This window comes from Gopherus flavomarginatus, chromosome 9, assembly GCF_025201925.1.
Source record: "Gopherus flavomarginatus isolate rGopFla2 chromosome 9, rGopFla2.mat.asm, whole genome shotgun sequence".
Taxonomy (NCBI): Eukaryota; Metazoa; Chordata; order Testudines; family Testudinidae; genus Gopherus; species Gopherus flavomarginatus.
In genome coordinates, this window is record NC_066625.1 from 34824290 (window position 1) to 34838902 (window position 14613).

Consider the following 14613-nt stretch of genomic DNA (forward strand, 5'->3'; position numbering starts at 1 on the left):
GCACATATGGAGGCGTACGTCACTTGCAGTTTACTCAGTTCAGCTCAGTTTAGCCTGGGGTTTCAGGGCCTGCTCTGGAGTTTAGTACTCACTGATTTACTCCTGCCACAGAGGTTTCTAAGTGAATGGAAGTTTGCTGGGTTTACTTACAGACAACGTGAGTTCAGCAGGGACAGGTTGTACGAAGTGATAATTGGGTATAATGCTAGTAATGAACATGCTGTTATTCACTATGTCTCTGGATTCAGATTGACTTGCTCTGTAAAGTATGTAGGTGCTGAGCTATTGAAAACTGGAAATGAACATGTATCCAGGGTTCCACCCTTCAAACATCTGCAGTTTTCCCTCTGCATGTGACGCTTGCTGCAGCTGGCAGTGTAATAACTGTGCACTGTCTATACTGGGGCCACAATCCAGCAGTGGACATGTATTAACCCCCATGTCTGAGAACAAATGGGTATAAATTGGTCATCTACAAGTATAGGCTTGAAAGTTGAAGGTTTCTAACCATCAAAGGAGTGACGTTCTAGAACAGCCTTCCAAGGGGAGCAGTGGGGGCAAAAAACCTAACTTGTTTCAAGACTGGGCTTGATAAGTTTATGGAAGGGGAAGGTATGATAAAGATGCCTACAATGGAACTTGGCTCATCTGTGACTGCTACGAGATGGGACACTAGATGGGGAGGGCTCTGAGTTACTATAGGGAATTATTTCCCAGGTGTTTGGCTGGTTGGTCTTGCCCATATGCTCTGGGTCCAACTCAGGGGTGGCCAACTTGAGCCTGAGAAGGAGCCAGAATTTACCAATGTGCATTGCCAAAGAGCCAGAGTAACAAGTCAGCAGTCCCATCAACTCCCCCCTACTCCCAGTGTCTCTCACCTACCAGCAGCACTGACGACCAGCACCAGCACGTAAGCCTCCATCCCTGTGCCTCCCCTACACCGTGATCAGCTGTTTTGTGATGTGCAGGAGGCTGGGGGGGGGGGAGGGGAGGAGGAGGAGCAAGGGCATGGCAGACTCAAGGGAAGGGGTGGGAGCCTTGGGGGAAGGAGTGGAGTGGGGTCGGGACCTGGGGCAGAGCCCAGGGTTGATCATTGAGCACCCCGTAGCACACTGGAAAGTTGGTACCTGTAGCTCCAGCCCTCGAGTTGGCGCCTATGTAAGGAGCTGCACATTAACCTCTGAAGAGCCGCATATAGCTCTGGAGTCACCCCTGGTCTAACTGATTGCCATATTTGGGATTGAGAAGGAATTCTCCCCCACTGCACCCCCAGGTCAGATTGGCAGAGACCCTCAGGGGTTTTTACTTTCCTCTGCAGAATGGGGTATGGGTCACTTGGTGGTTTGAACAAGAGTTAATTGTGGATTCTCTGTAACTTGATGTCTTTAAATCAGATTTCAGGACTTCAGTAACTCAGCGAAAGATTATGGGCCTATTACAGGAGTGGCTGGGTGAGATTCTGAGGCCTGCAATGTGCGCAAGGTCAGACTAGGTCATCATGGTTATCTATGATCTGTAATCTTATACATTCTCTATGAGACTTAATTTGGCTGATACAGGCTGCAAGAGGCCCAGGCCAAGTACCTGAACATGATTCTACTGGAGTGCAGATTGGTGGCTGGAAGGAGAAAATGAAATCCCTATTTGAGGAGAGTTTATTTGTTTCTGATTTCAATGTGCAACCCTTTTTCTAGAACACAGCACTCATTGTTCAGCGAGTCGACTGAAAGAAGCTTGGCTTCTTGACACATACACAGGAGGGAAGGAGCTTGGAGTCTACTCTTCCTGGGCAGCATGAACAAGAGTGTTTACTAAGTTCCAGTCAATGTGGCAATCCTGCTGAACACCAGATTAGTGCACAGATGTCCTTGGGGATGAAATTTGAAGGCAATGGAATCACACAGGTGTCAGTAAAGGCAGATTTTTTCCGGCAGAACCTTTATTACTGGTGATGATGTGTGAGAAGGAGAAAATAACTCAACCCAACTCTCAGATCCCAGGGGGAATTTGCAGGGCTTGCTGTTAGAAACAACCTCCTTTTACTCATAGGTAAGTCCCTTTGCTCTAGAATCAGTGAGTGACAATAGCAGGGAGCCCCAGGCTGCCATGGGAACAGAATGTAAGAACAACAAAAAATAGCCATGTTGGGTCAGACCAAAGGTACATCTAGCCCAGTATCCTGTCTTCCGCCAGTGGCCAATGCCAAGTGCTTCAGAGGGAATGAACAGAACAGGTAATCATCAAGTGATCCATCCCCTGTCACCCATTCCCAGAGTCATTTTTCAGAGTAAAACTGCACTTGAAGATGTTCATTAGGGAGCGACTTAGCGTGAAAAAGTCATGGAGGTCAATACCAATTCAGTAAATTCCTGCTGTAGGTTGCTCTGAAAACTGGTGTGACAGGGACAGAGCTATCCTGTGCTTCATCCACTATGAAATAGCTAGAGCGGTTCTGTCTGCCATGTATAGAATACCTTCTATACTTCGGGCAGGCTCTTGGCCCTTCCTCTATAGTTTTAGCACAGGAACATAATCTAAAGCCTACAGCAATCAGTGAAAGACTCACTGTAATAGGCTTTTTAAATCAGGGCCTATTCTACACTACCAGGGTCAGATGGTTGGGTTGTATTTCTAGAGTTCAAAACCACTTCTGATTTTAAAGACTTGGCAAGGAATTAGGCTGTGATCTGCAAAGGAGCTGAAGGTAGGTGACCAAATCCCATTGACTGTCAGAGCAGTTGAACACCTAACTCCCTTAATGTCCTTTGAAATCCCAGACTAAGTGTCTAACCCTGGTGTCTCTAATACTTGGGAGAGATGCCCCATTAAAAGAACTAGGCTGTTGTGATTAACTGCACATTTCTCTGTGTTTTCTATGCACTGTGTACAAATATCTTTTAGGTACAGTTGCATGAAGGAGCTTTCCTAGTGTTTGGTAAATAATGTGATGAATATGTAAATATGAGATCAGCTGGAACAGAGTCCATTGGCTCCATATTGTGGATTTTAACAAACTGCCTAATGAAATGTTTAAGGAGCCCTTCTGGTCTCTTGGGCAAATACTACCATTTAAAACAAAAGCCTGAAGGTGCATTTACCGAGGCAACTGACTGGAAAGACTCCATGGAGCTCTTTATGAATTTTGGGTCCAACACTTATGTTCCACGGTTATAAAAACAATAACTATCATCCCCTCCAGGGAAAGGACATGCAAAAAAAAAAAAAAGCCATATGAAGGCTCAGCAGAGTCCAAGTGACAGGTGCTGTTCTGTGTCTAACTAGGCTGTTTGCCCACTTCACCCCATGACAGGGCGGCAGGTCTGCCCTCTGGTGCATTTGTCAAAGTACATTCAGTTCCAAGGGTCTGAATCTGAGAGGTGTTGAGCACTTGAAAATCCTGTCAACTTCAACTGGAGGTACAAGTGCTGGTACAAGTGCTCAGTACCTTTCATGATCAGGTCCCAGATGCCACAGTCATTAGCATTCCAAAAGCACACAAATAGTCTCTCAGTATTAGATTTGTGAAAGTAGGTGCAAAATAATAATAATGCTTAACTCTCATAGAATCATAGAATATCAGGGTTGGAAGGGAACTCAGGAGGTCATCTAGTCCAACCCCCTGCTCCAAACAGGACCAATCCCTAGACAGATTTTTTGCCTCAGATCACTAAACGGCCCCCTCAAGGATTGAATTCACAACCCTGGGTTCAGCAGGCCAATGCTCAAACCACTGAGCTATCCAGCACTTTTCCTCAGTAGATCTCAAAGCACTTTACAAAGGTCAATATCTTTATACCCATTTTACACATAGGGAAACTGAGGCAGAGAGCTGTTACTTGCCCAAATCATGTGGCAGAATGGCAGAGAAAGGAATAGAACACAGGTCTCCTGAATCCCGGCCAAGTGCTTTATCCACTAAACAATAGTGTCTAATGAAAAAACCCTTGACAAATCCTTCAGAGTTGTGTAGTACTCTGAAACCCAAGGATGGCAGGACCATGAAGGAGACACTCTCCTCTGGTTTTCTAGAGGGCTCCAATGCATTTTCTTACAACAGGAAGGAAGTTTTACTCCAATATTTCTTGGGAGTTTCTGTGCACACCAATCCTGTGAGGATGGCTTGGAAACATTAAGAAGGAAGATGCCATCCTGTAATAAGCTCTGTGCAGGTAAAAGGGGGTCTGCTCACATAGAGCCAGGTTGCAGGACCGGGCCCTAGCATTTTATATGGGATTTAAGTCCAAAGTAGACTTCAAGGAATTACAGAGGGATCTCACAAAACTGGGTGACTGGGCAAGAAAAATGGCAGATGAAATTCAATGTTGGTAAGTGCAAAGTAATGGACATTGGAAAAAATAATTCCAACTATACATGTACAGTGGTGAGTTCTAAATGAGCTGCTACCACCCAAGAAAGAGATCTTGGAGTCTCCAGGGATAGTTCTCTAAAAATGTCTGCTCAATGTGCTGCAGTGGTCAAAAAGGCTAACAATATGTTAGGAATTATTAGGAAAAGGATAGAAAATAAGACAGAAAATATCATAATGCTACTATATAAATCCCTCATGCGCTCACAGCTTGAATACTGTGTCCAGTTCTATTTGCTCCATCTAAAAAAGGATGTAATAGAACTGGAACAGGTTCAGAGAAGGGCAACAAAGATGATAAAGGGTATGGAATGGCTTTCAAATGAGGCGAGATTAAAAAGATTGGGACTGTTCATTTTAGAAAAGAGATGCCTAAGGGGTCTATAAAATCATGAATGGTGTGGAAAAAAGGGAATAGAGAAGTATTACTTACCCTTTCACACAATACCAAAAACAAGGGTCACCCAATGAAATTAACAGGCTGCAGGTTTAATGCAAACAAGAAGTACTTTTTCACACAGCGCACAACTCACCTTTAGAACTCATTGCCTCAGGATGTTATGATGGCCAAAATCGCAAATGGGTTCAAAAGAGAATTGGATAAATTCATAGAGGATAGGTCCATTAATCGCTATTAGCCAAGATGGTCAGATTATGCAACTCTATGTTTGGAGATAGCCTAAAGCTTAAACCCTTGATTACCAGATGTCACGAGTGGAAGAGGGGTGGATCACTCCATACTGCCATGTTCTATATATTCCCCCTGAAGCTCTGGTACAGCCCACTGTCAGAGACAGGATATTGGGCAAGATGGACCATGGTGTGACCCAGCATGGAAGCTCTTATGTGATGCACAGGGTCTTGTGCTGACCTTCTGCACAGGAGTGAATTTCACCCTACCGGGAAAAATGGTCACTGTACAGTGCAGCTATACTACGAGAAATCTTTGATCCTGATGCCTTTCTAATGTACATGCACTTCCAGATTCTCCCTTGTTAAGTCTTAGTTTTGGTTTCACAGCTGTGTTTTTCTTTAAGACCCAGAGAGTCAGTAAGAACTGGATTATTATTAAACACCTCAAAATAAGATTTTTTTCATGTTTTGAAAAGCAGGAGAAAATCCATGGAAACCTGTGAGAACCTAAATAAGGAACAGACAACTGTTGTCCATTCCTTATTGAATTTCCCCCACCAGCTTAATGGCCCATCTGTACTTTCTTCACACCTCAGTGAGGCTGGAGAGAAGGGAGCATGCTAGAAATTTAGCAGCTGAGGTCTGAACACATTGCAAGCTGGAGAAAATGGGAGTGAAAGCAGGAATTTGGAGGAATGATTTCCAGAGAACCGTCTGTCCATTTCACTGCCAGTCCACTCCCCCGCTACTCTGCAGGTCTTGTGCTGCAAGGAAGGATTCTGAGGGGTCCCAAGTGAGGTATTTCGGTTTTGCAGGGTCTCTCTGTGTAGGGGCAGGGCATGGGCAGGATGGGCACTAAGGATCTGCTTCTATGCAGATCCTCCTCAAAGCATGGCAAAAGTGCCCATGAAAGCTATTGCAGGAGTTCGGCTAGAGTAGCCTCCACAGAGCAGCTCTGTAATCATTCTGCAGCCTGCCTAGTGAAGGAGAGGATTCTTCCCCTGCACCTCTGCCCAGTGCCTGGTTCAAGTCAGCTGCTGGGCTCTGGATTAGAGCCTTTCGTGCACCATCTTCTTAAGCGCAAATTTAAGTACAAATCTGGGCTAGGGTGGAAATGCCATTTTCCCACCTTTCAAAAAGGTGCTCACACATGCCACAAAAGCAGTGTCAAAGTGCAGCATACTTTGGTTACATGCAGCTCAATGTGCAGTTCCTTTGAGAAATCCATTGGTAATGAGATTAGGAATGATCCGTGCAGTGCAGCCACACGTATGCAGAGCTGTTACCAGCAAGTCAGACAGTGGACGTACACGGGCATGGGGACCAGGCTCTCTGACCCCCGGATGCACTGCCAGCCAGAATATATCTCTTGGGTTTGATTGTTACATACTTAGTTCCACATGCTCCTGTAAGATGCATTTTGCTTTCTGAATAAAAAGCTTTTCTCTTCTGCAACGTTTCCTTACTCATCCTTGCCAGGACTGTGTTAAACAATGTAGCTTTTCACAAGAATAGATTTTCTCCAAATACACTTGTTAGCTTGTCAGTCAACACACCATTATCACAGCAATCCCACACGCAGCTGCTGGAATGTTAATATGCTTTAGGAAATCTAGATTTCTTATTCTTTGACTTTGCATTAATAAAGACCATCCTCCCACACCAAAACCAAACCAGTCTTGGGTTGCTGTAGCCTAGACTGTCAAACCTCATCCCCAAATATAAACACAGAGGTGATATTTCTATAGTTGGGAGCTCTTCAATTCCTAGAATAGAGAGCAAGAGCTACTGAATTTTGGGCATGCTCCCCAAGCCATCTGGATAACGGCTTCATTAGCACCCTGGATAAAGTTGCTGAGAGAACTGACAGCACTTAATAATGGTTGACTTAATGCAGTCAGGCTTTCTCATGTAGCCCTGTAAACACAGACCATCTCTGTTTGAATCTGTAGCATTCTCATTACTGGGCTATTCCTGAGCACAAACCATCAACATGTGCCACATTCGGTAACGGTTTTATTACATGAGCCAAGGTTACACTGGAAGCTTGACTAGACTCTGAACTTATTTCACTTATGACTGAAAATTCAGGTTGGAACCTTAGTCTCCAGAAATGAAGTGACAGATCAGTGCACTACATGTAATCACTGTGCCATCTAATCATCTGATTAGATATGAACAGGCTTCACATTTGTCACTTCGCTATTCAGCCTGTCAGGGGGTAAACAACAGAGAAAATGAAAATGATAGGTATACTCATGAAGTAAGATACTACTCCTTGTGAAATCTGAGTACATCCCTTGATGTTTTAGGGCAATTACAAGCAATGTCCTTAGTTACAGATAATTTGCCTCCTGGTGCCATGTGACATAGCAAGAGATGGTGCAATGTTGCTGTGCAGACAAGCAGAGGACAGAGCAGTGAAGAAAGAAATGCGAGGTACAGGAAGGTAAGGAGAGGGTGCAGGCTGAGGGGGATGGCCACTCTGGCTTCAGCAAACAGAGAGATCAGATAAATTATCAGAAAGTTCAGAGGTGGATTATGTACCAGTAGAAGTCTATTAAGTATGGAGGCACAGTAACTATGAAACTGTGGCAACTGATCTACGCACTCTGGCAGTGAAGATCTATCAGGAGATTGGGAATTGCCTACATGAAGCATAACAAATAATACTTGTATTAATAACAAGTCTGCAGCCATAGTTATTTGCAGCAGCAAAGCTTTTCCTAGAAAAACCCTACTCACAGCAAAATCCATTGCTTTTAGATGCTGTTTCTTGCTCCCGAAGCTGCTGTTAATGGCCAACCATTTGACTATAGCCAGCTACCTTGTGCTTTGTTTTGTCTCATTGTTAACAATTGGAAATCAGCAAAGGCAATCAGCAAAGATGGAAGTAAGTGCAGTATTTAGCTGTATATTGGAGCAGTGACCAAGAATGAGCTCATATATAGTTCAGGGCTAACCATTCCCGTAGCACCAAAACCATGAAGATGCACGCTGGGTCTTTTCTGATAAATTCTCATGTAAACATTATTTGTGAATATTGGTGTTTCCGGTGGTTTTCGAGAGAGTGAAAGTACTTTTATTTAGAATGAAAATCATGGCAAACAGTTTGGGATAAAAATGTTTGAAATGTGCCTGGCCGAGATCCAGGGTCTGGCTCTGCTTGCACATATACCACCCTAAATCCAAAATAACTCTAGGAAAATTAACAGAGTTATGCTGCAGTAGATGAGAACAGAATTAGGTGAAGACTTGCCAGTTTTTCCAAAAAACAGATTCCAGCAGGAGCAGCAGCTGTATGAGCTTCCCCACATGGCTCCTTTGTCCCTGGCCCAGAGGTCCACTGATGCGGGTAAAGAGATAATTAATTGTCTCTGGCCCTTTTAAATACTTGGCCTCTGCTGAAACTGCCCCAAGGTGACAATTAGGTGCTTTTTATTTTTAATGTAGGAACTGAACCGAGAGCATCAGCTCACTTCACACAAGCCACCAAAGCAGCCATTTGATGGTAACTCCTCTGAGTCACTGCTGGTCAGGGTTGTGCTGGAACTAGTATCCTAGAGGTTAAATTTTTCAACTCATACATTATTACAATCATGTGAGCCAACCAGTCCTTCCATACGGGAAACAGTTCAGGTTTCTTGAGCCCATTACTAGTGCAGTTTGGGTGGCATTGTGAATATAACGAAAGGCCAAGTTTTGAAGCAGCACCTCAGGAGGTTAGTGTAGGGCAGGGGTTCTCAAACTTCATTGCACCATGACCTCCTTCCGCCAACAAAATATACTACAAGACCCCAGGAGGGGGGGACTGAAGCCTGAGTCTGCCCAAGCCCCTCTACACTGGGGTAGGGGGTGAGCCAAAGGGCTTCAGCCCCAAGCAGAGGGCCTGTAACCTGAGCCCTGCTGCCCAGGGCTGAAGCCCTCGGGCTTTGGCTTTAGCCCTCGGTCCCAGAAAGCCTAAAAGCCAGCCCTGGCGACCTCATTAAAATGGGGTCCTGACCCATAGTTTGAGAACCACTGGTGTAGGGAATGTGTGAGTTCACTCTACGTCTACCGCGAAAGGAAAGGAGGAGCTCCCCAGTCAGGCATTGGGACCACAGGCCTACGGCTATTTCCAAAGCTATTTCTGAATCCAGACAAGGTAAAAACACATTGATCTTTCCAGTAAAATTTCCCCTGCCTTGGCTCCCTTGAAAAGACTCCTCTTCTCTGAAGCACTACAGTATCCCTGTCAGCTCAAGAGAACTGTGCAAGCTCATGAACCCTAACAGGATCTTATACCCAAAGTGTCCCATGAAAAAATGTATCCAAACCCTGCACTGAGCAGTCAGGAAGAGCACTTCTAGTATGTCCCATCAAAGAGGGGGAATTAAGGGGAAGTGAGGATACCTTGCATCAGGATCTCCATGGCCGTGCGCTGCTTTATTAGCTGCCTGTCTTCTTCTTCACTATCAGATCCCTCGTCCTCTTGGATCTCTATGTCTGAATCATCGTTACCTGGTTAAAACAAAAACACCAACAGCACCGAATTAATGTGAAAAGACACAGCGCCACAGCAGTTCAACACAGTGGCTGGGTGCAAGGGCATGCTAATGCTCTCTGCTTCTGTTCAGGGATTCCTGGCTCAATGACTACACTGCAGTTAAAAACCTGCAGCTGGCCCGTGCTAGCTGACTCAGGCTTGCAGTGTTTGGGCTAAGGGGCAGTTTAACTGTGGTGTAGACATTCAGGATCAGGCTGGAGTCTGGGCTCTAGGACCCTTTGTGGTGGGACGTTCCCAGAGCTTGGGCTGCAGCCCGAGCCCAAACATCTGCTCCACAATTAAACAGCCCTTTATCCCGAGTCCCGGGAGCTGAGTCAGCTGGCATTGGCCAGCTGTGGGTGTCTAACTGCAGTGCAGACATACTTAAGAAAACCTACTCTGGCCAGGACTCTATGATGGAGCAATCACGAGTTTCTGGTGTCAAAGTTAGAATCAGGACTCACAATTTGTCAGACCACTCTGTTTATTAGCGCAGCGCTCCGCCAATAACATTCAGAATATGTGAGTGGCCATGCAAGGCCCAAACAGTCTTATTTATACAGATAAAAGAGCGGGAATTAGACAAAGGGACAAAGAAAGCAAAACAGGAAAATTCACCTGGGGCACAGCATGCATATTCTATTTCCTTACTAACTGTTATCGATTTAAGGCTAATACTTCACCAATTGCCCTTAAACGGTGCAATTGTTCTATGTTAATGTCTGTATTCCTGACACCTGGTTGCAACATTCCAACAACTTTGTTTAAAGGTACAGACAACATTTCTTTAATCCTTTCTATTCTTACTATATAATTCATTCTACTTTCACAATGGCAAACACCCAAAACAAAAGCAGGATACCGTATGGGTCAGGGTGTAGGGTGCACGGAGGGCTTCTGATTTTTTGTTTTAACTGATGAACATTCATAAAATACCCACAATACAAAAAAGAAAAGAAATAGGTATTTATCCAATAAACACCAGGAAAACACCGGAAAGGGTTACTTGTATCTAAGTAGGATTACCATGTTTCAGGTTCCCCCAAAAGATGATACTGCTGGCAGGGGCAAGGGGGAGCTGGAGGGGAGTACAGTTGAGGGGTGCTGGAGGGGTTTGTGTGTACTGGGAGATATTTGGGGGGTGTTTGAAGGGGAATTTGGCAGATGCTGGAGGTTTGTGTGTGTACTGGGGGTATTTGGGAGGTGCTGAGGGGTGTGACTATACTGGGAGGAGTACCTGGGAAGTGCTAGAGGAGGTACCTGGGGACTCACTCTTGAAGTAGGGGGGCAGTGTCGCTCCCTGTCATGGTGGCAGGGCAACTGGTGCAGACCTGGGATGCAGCAACAGCTTCTCTGTCAGCACCTCCCTGCGGGGCTCTCCCTCTCCCCAGGGCTGGAAGCCAGGGCTTGGGTGGGCAGGATCCTGCAGCTGTGAGGGACCAATCAGATGTGGATGCAGGGGAGGGACCAATTGGGACTCTTTCTGAGCTGCAACATCCGCTCCACAAAAAACCCTGATGTTGCCTCTTATTTGAAAAATCCACCCAGACAGAGGGCGGAGAATCAAAAAAGAGGCAATGTCCAGGAAAACCCAGACGTATGATAACTCTAATCTAACGGTTTGTCTACATGGAGCAGTAATGCAGATTATGGGGATGTGATTTCTAAAGCAGGCTACTATGTGCACATTAATTCGTCCCTGCTGGTGCGCACTAAAGGTTCCCTAGCATGCTTTAACATAGTGCTACACTAAAAAAAAACAGGACTATGTTAAAGCAAACTAGGAACCACTATAAAAAGTTTATTCATTACAGTATATACCAAAGCAATGAGTAATACATATTATGTATTACTCATTATGCTATACACAAAGAGAAAGCCCCCAATTCCCCCAGCCCTCATTATGGACATCTACATAAAACTCAAAAATTGTTAAAAATAACCCCCTCAAATGAAATTAATAATTCTCAAACATCAGAAGTTCTAGGTATATGGAACCAGAGCGCTCCCTGCTGCATTGCGGGGGAACAGCCAACCTCCTAGCTCCCCAAGAAGGCGGCATTATTACCAAGTACGGTTATCAAAGAAATTGAGATGAACAGGAAGTATCATATAAAAGCCTTGAGACAAGATAGTATTACCAAGGCAATATTCTAAATATACTCTCTGGGTACAAATCTTATCAGTGTACAGTCAGAGGGTACTATTTTGGCAGCTGATAATAGAATAAAAATCTTGAAAAAGGTTTTGCAAAGCATGAACTTAAGTCTCCTACTACGTCAGTCTGACATGAGTGATATCAAAGACATTTAATAATGGATCAGAACAACATACTGTAATATCCTCAGATTATTGAAAATAGCGCTGGGTGAACCCCCATATGTTTGGAGGAATACGGCAGTTCCCCACAGTTCAGATACTTCTCCAAATATTTAGAGATTTCCATTTTCCACCACTCTATTCTTCCCAGCCAGTCAGTTCTTCCCTCAGTCCCCGAGTCCCTCTCCCCAACCTGCCATATGAACCCGAAGAGGCTCTCTTGAATCCCAAATAGATCATCAGTATCCAACTCCTTCTGTCCAATCCCTGATAAGTTCCCTGACCCCAACCCCCAATAGGCTTGCTCAGGGTCGCCCAGAAGATTCAGGGGGCCTGGGGCAAAGAAATTTCAGGGACCCCTTCCATAAAAAAAAGTTGCAATACTGTAAAATACTATATTCTCATGGGGACCCCTGTGGGACCTGGAGCAAATTGCCCCACTTGCCTCCCTCCCCCTCCCACCGGGCCACCCTGGGGAAAATAAACATTTAAAAACCTTCCGCATCTCGGCACAAACTCGGATTTGAGAAAACTTCTTTTCAAGTCACCTTTACAAAGTATCACTGGTTCTCAGCATCAGCTAGTGCTAAAAGGCACTAAAGCTCATTAAAAGGGTTAGATAAATATTTTCGATCAAAACATTTTTTTGGATCAAAAACTAGGGTTTTTTAAAAAGCAGAAAAAATCACAGACAATGTCTGCTTTCCTTCAAAATTTGTTGTGGTTTTTTTAATTGAAGAGTCTGTCAAAACCTGAACATGGTTTGGGGTTTCAGAAGTGTGTGGCCAAATATTTGCTACTTACTGTGTTTGATTGTTTAAAGAAACAATAAAAAAATTCTGCTTAAAAAAAATCCAAAACTTTTGAACGACCTCAGCTTGTGACCAAACACCTGAGCCCATCCAGTCAGAGATTTTTTCCAGGTTTCCGATACTCTGCTGGCTTCCTTGACTCATATCTGTCTCCATAACTTTGGGTTCATTTAGGTCAGCCTCCACCTCAAACCCTGCTTTCCCCTCAGCATTTATAATAGTGTTAAATATATAAAGAAAGTGTTTTTAATTTATAAGGGGGGGACTCGCACTCAGAGGTTTGCTATGTGAAAGGGGTCACCAGTACAAAAGTTTGAGAACCACTGAATCTGACCCCCACCCACTTCCTGCCCCCCGACTACCCCCCTCAGAATCCCTGACCCATCCTGCAACTTGTCCCCTGACCGCCTCCCGATGTACGGGGAGACTTTGGCAAACCAGTAAAGTGCCTGAAACCACTATGGCTTATTGTTAAAGACAGTCTAGTCAGCAAGCTGTTAAAAGCAAGTCTCAGCTTGACCAAGGCAGGATGGGAGGGGGATTTAGGGTGCCACTGAAAGGGCAGCTTGACCCCAGTCCTTCCTGATAAGAATTGGGTTGGAATTGCTAATACATGCCCCAGGAATGTCTATTGAGGTCTCAAGGCTGCAAGTTCTGGAAAAACCCACACCTGGTTAATCAATAAGCAGAAGGAACCTCTTGCCTGAAACTGCTTACTTAACAAGGTTTCTTTAATTACTAATGTATAAATAAGGGGGAAAAGCTTGAGATAAGTGGGACTCGTTTCGGGACTGGCTCTCCCGCTGGATGCATCTTCTTTTCCCCAGCGGCAGATGAGCTGCCGCTGTATCACTCGAAAGCCACACTCAGCTTTGGTAATTATCAAGGGTTGGAGGTGTTTTACTAACTTGTTGCAGACATGTGTAAGTGCCTGAGATTAAGTAAAGTTTAGCTTTAAGTGAAAGTACTCGTGTTGTCCTGTTTGTGCCAGCCATCTATCGGTCGGATGGCTGTGTCTCCCCTGATTTATTTCCTGACACCTCCTCGCATAGAGTAAAAGTTACCAAGAGTTTTGGGTTGAAAGAACCACAGGTAACACTGAGACTCCCCCAACCACCACCCTGGGACCCCACTCCTCATGAACCACCCCTGCTCCCTGTCCCCTGACTGCCTCGACCCCTATTCTCCCCCTCTCTGAGTCCTGACAGACCCCTGGAATGCCCACAATCCAACCCCCCATTCCCCGTCCCCTGACTGCCCCCCCCAGAACCTCTGTCCCCTCCTTGTGCCCTGACTGTCCCCAGAACTCCTGCCCCTTATCCAATCCCCCCGACCCCTTACCATGCCTCTTACCCCCGCCTCCCCACTCTCCTGGAGCCTCAGCACCGCATCCAGGAGCGACCCTGGACAGCGCTGCAGCGGTGTGTCTCTGGCGGGACCTGAGCTCCCGCTGCTTGGCTGCAGCTTGCAGTCCCGCCTCCTTCCACGTGGCTCTGAGTGGGAGGCACTCAGGCCCCGCTGGAGCGACGCCACTTCAGTGCTGTCCAGGGCCGCTCCTGGACATGGCGCGCTGAGGTGCCAGGGACTGGGGGGAGGCGGGGGAGGAGCCTCTGACATTCTCGTGGGGGCCCCTCTGGGGCCTGGGGCAAATTGCCCCACTTGCCCCTCCCCCACCCGGGCGGCCCTGGGCTTGCTACTTTTCATGATATTCCACAAGGAAGTGGGTCACAGGTTGGCCAGCTGCTCTGATCAGATCTTTCATGCTCCAGGGATTCCCTTAGGTCAGCTAGAGCTAAGCAGAAATTCAATTTCAAATAGGTGTTGAGCCACATTCTGGCTTACATCTGAGACTTTGTTTAACCTGCATAGTAATTCAAATACCTGTTGGAAGCTGTATAATTAGGAACTCCACTTCGTTGTATCCCTGTCATGGCTGACTCAGACACTTTTCACTTCCG

The 14613-nt window shown here is 45.6% G+C and overlaps 1 protein-coding gene across 1 annotated transcript in view; it reads right to left on the minus strand.

Moving 5' to 3' along the window:
• CLUAP1 (clusterin associated protein 1) overlaps window positions 1–14613 on the minus strand; it is a 179144-nt gene that overhangs the window by 13813 nt on the left and 150718 nt on the right. Inside the window, exon 10 of the mRNA XM_050968367.1 lies at window positions 9392–9499. Coding sequence (XP_050824324.1) covers window positions 9392–9499 — 108 coding nt within the window. The remainder of the gene's footprint in view (window positions 1–9391; window positions 9500–14613) is intronic.